Below are 2,190 nucleotides of genomic sequence, written 5' to 3'. Positions count from 1 at the left end.
TAACTTTTCTCAAATCTACCTGCATATTTGCTCTCCGGACTATTCTCTACATAACAGCTAGACCTGCTTTCTACTGCTTCAATTGGCGTACATTTTTTACCACATGATAACTGTTATTGTATTATTCAATCGCTTCATAACTTTCTCGTCCATGTTTATTTTCTTACTTTCTAAAATGCTATATTTCATTGTTCTTATAACTCTCTTAACACGGTAATTATTTTCATGTGACTCTATAGAAACTTTTTGGTGATTAATATTTAGCTTTGCATAATATTCTCATTCCCACATTGCAAAATTCTTTGCCGTTGTTTGTCACAGTTTTTTCCAGCTTCTATCCTTGTGTGCACAATTGTTTTATAAGCTTTCTTATTGTCTTAAACCTTTAACATAACCTTCTCGTGTGATAATCGACAACGACTACTACATACTTTTCTTCTCTAAAATCAATTAAATCTATGCGTATCTCTTCACATTTTCTCGTAGTATTTATAAAATCATATCCTCCATTCGTCTTTTAATTAAACTTTTGCCAAGCTTCACAAGTCTTGATAAGTTCGCTAATTTGATCATTTATCCCAAGCCAGAAGGATCTTTTCAGCATTTTGTAATAAATCTTTGTTCTGCCTTTATAGCTTAGGTTCACATGACAGTCTTGTATCAATTTATCCCTTCCATTGTCAAACATCCAACTTTCTTTACTGTCGACTATTTTACCATGTTTATTTCTTTTTTATTTGATTTGTTTTTCTTAATTCTATCATTCTCTTCTTTTCTAATTCCTGTGCCGTGTATATTCTGCTTAAAATATCAGCAACTACCATTTCCTCTGATTTCTTGTATCTCATCCCAAAGTCAAACACTTGAATCTTTTCGACTCATATGTTTACATCTGTTTACTCCCGCATTATTACAATCTAGTTTGTTTCTGACTTCCGCTAACGCCTTATGTTTATTTCTATTTTAAGTTTCCTTTCTCTTAATTCATATTCAAATTTCTTCACTGCCTAAAATACAGCATACATTTCTTTTTCCGATATACCATATTTAATCTCCTGCCGGTGTAAACTTTTTAGAAGCCCGCTGCATAAGCACCTTTTCATCTTTGTTATTCAATTGTAATAATATGGCACACATCCCAATGTTACTGTCATCCGCTCTTACTAAAAAATTCTTTATCATAATTAACTATTTGTAATTTGCCTAATCAACTAAATATTTCTTTCAATTTAATAGATAAATTATTCATTTCTGCTGTCCATTTCCAGTTTTTTTCTCTTCCTTTCAAACCATCTGTCATTTTAATCGTCTCGGAGGAATAATTCTCAATCCAATTTCTAGTCATCCTGTAAGACCAAAGAATCTTCTAACTTCTGTAACACTTTTTGGTGTAGAGAACTTTAGAGCTTCATTTTTCTTGATTTCTGACGGAGTAACATCTACAGCATTCAATGTAACCCTTAGTAATTTTGCCTCCTTTTTGCAGAACTGTATTTTGTTCGGATTTAGTTTCATGTTATTTTCCTTTAATCTTCTATAAACTTCTTGCAACAACACGCAATGTTCTTTAATTGTACTGCTGTGTATAACTATATCGTCCATATAAATTTTATCCCGTTCCCCTTCAAATCTCAAAAAATATTATCCATAACTCTCTTTAATTTTGCGGCGAATTCTTGTCGCCGATGACTATTAAATTTCATTCGTATACTTGTCCGTTAAACTCAAATGTTGTCTTAAATTTGTCTTCTTCACTAACCTTATTTCTATAAAATCTTTCTTTTAAATCTACCGTTGTTAGTATTTTCACATATCTTGAGTTGCTCTAATACATCTCTTATATTTGATAATTGATATTAATCTTTTTCCACTATATCATTTAGCGCGAGCAAATTACTTACTAATCCAATATTTCCATTTGGTTTTCTTAGTGCCCCAAATGGTTTTCTCCGCGCCAATGTTGATTTCTCTTCTTTCTAAATCTTCTAAGTGTTTTACTGCGTCTTTAATTAATACTTGCGGCATCATCTGCCCCCTTTTAAAAACTTTTTTACCTCTTTCTGTAACAATTTTACATTTTTCTAGTCTACAGTATTTAATTTTATTCGTATCTTCCCTTAAAACTTCCTTAAATTTCTTTACATACTCCTCTAAATTCAATTTCTTCCTTTTATAATCACCTTTGCTCAC

The 2,190-nt window shown here is 31.4% G+C and overlaps 3 protein-coding genes across 3 annotated transcripts; all 3 read right to left on the bottom strand.

Moving 5' to 3' along the window:
• Positions 1-722: 722 nt before the first annotated feature.
• On the bottom strand, positions 723-848 carry AAJ76_2140001343 (hypothetical protein; the record flags this gene model as incomplete). The annotated part of the gene is made up of 1 exon (XM_024474598.1): positions 723-848. One exon carries the CDS (start codon positions 846-848, stop codon positions 723-725), a length of 126 nt encoding a protein of 41 aa, XP_024329574.1.
• Positions 849-1,341: 493 nt separating this feature from the next.
• On the bottom strand, positions 1,342-1,602 carry AAJ76_214000589 (enzymatic polyprotein endonuclease reverse; the record flags this gene model as incomplete). The annotated part of the gene is made up of 1 exon (XM_024474599.1): positions 1,342-1,602. The coding sequence occupies one exon, from the start codon at positions 1,600-1,602 to the stop codon at positions 1,342-1,344; it is 261 nt and encodes an 86-aa protein (XP_024329573.1).
• Positions 1,603-1,893: 291 nt separating this feature from the next.
• On the bottom strand, positions 1,894-2,190 carry AAJ76_2140001 (pol polyprotein; the record flags this gene model as incomplete). Its single annotated transcript, XM_024474597.1, has 1 exon — positions 1,894-2,190. A coding segment is annotated over one exon (297 nt), but the record flags the coding sequence as incomplete, so codon positions are not given.

The sequence above is a fragment of the Vairimorpha ceranae genome, assembly GCF_000988165.1.
Source record: "Vairimorpha ceranae strain PA08 1199 chromosome Unknown NODE_214, whole genome shotgun sequence".
In the NCBI taxonomy this organism is placed as follows: domain Eukaryota; kingdom Fungi; phylum Microsporidia; family Nosematidae; genus Vairimorpha; species Vairimorpha ceranae.
Note: the sequence above shows the minus strand (reverse complement) of the source record. Positions and strands in the feature narration are given on the sequence as shown.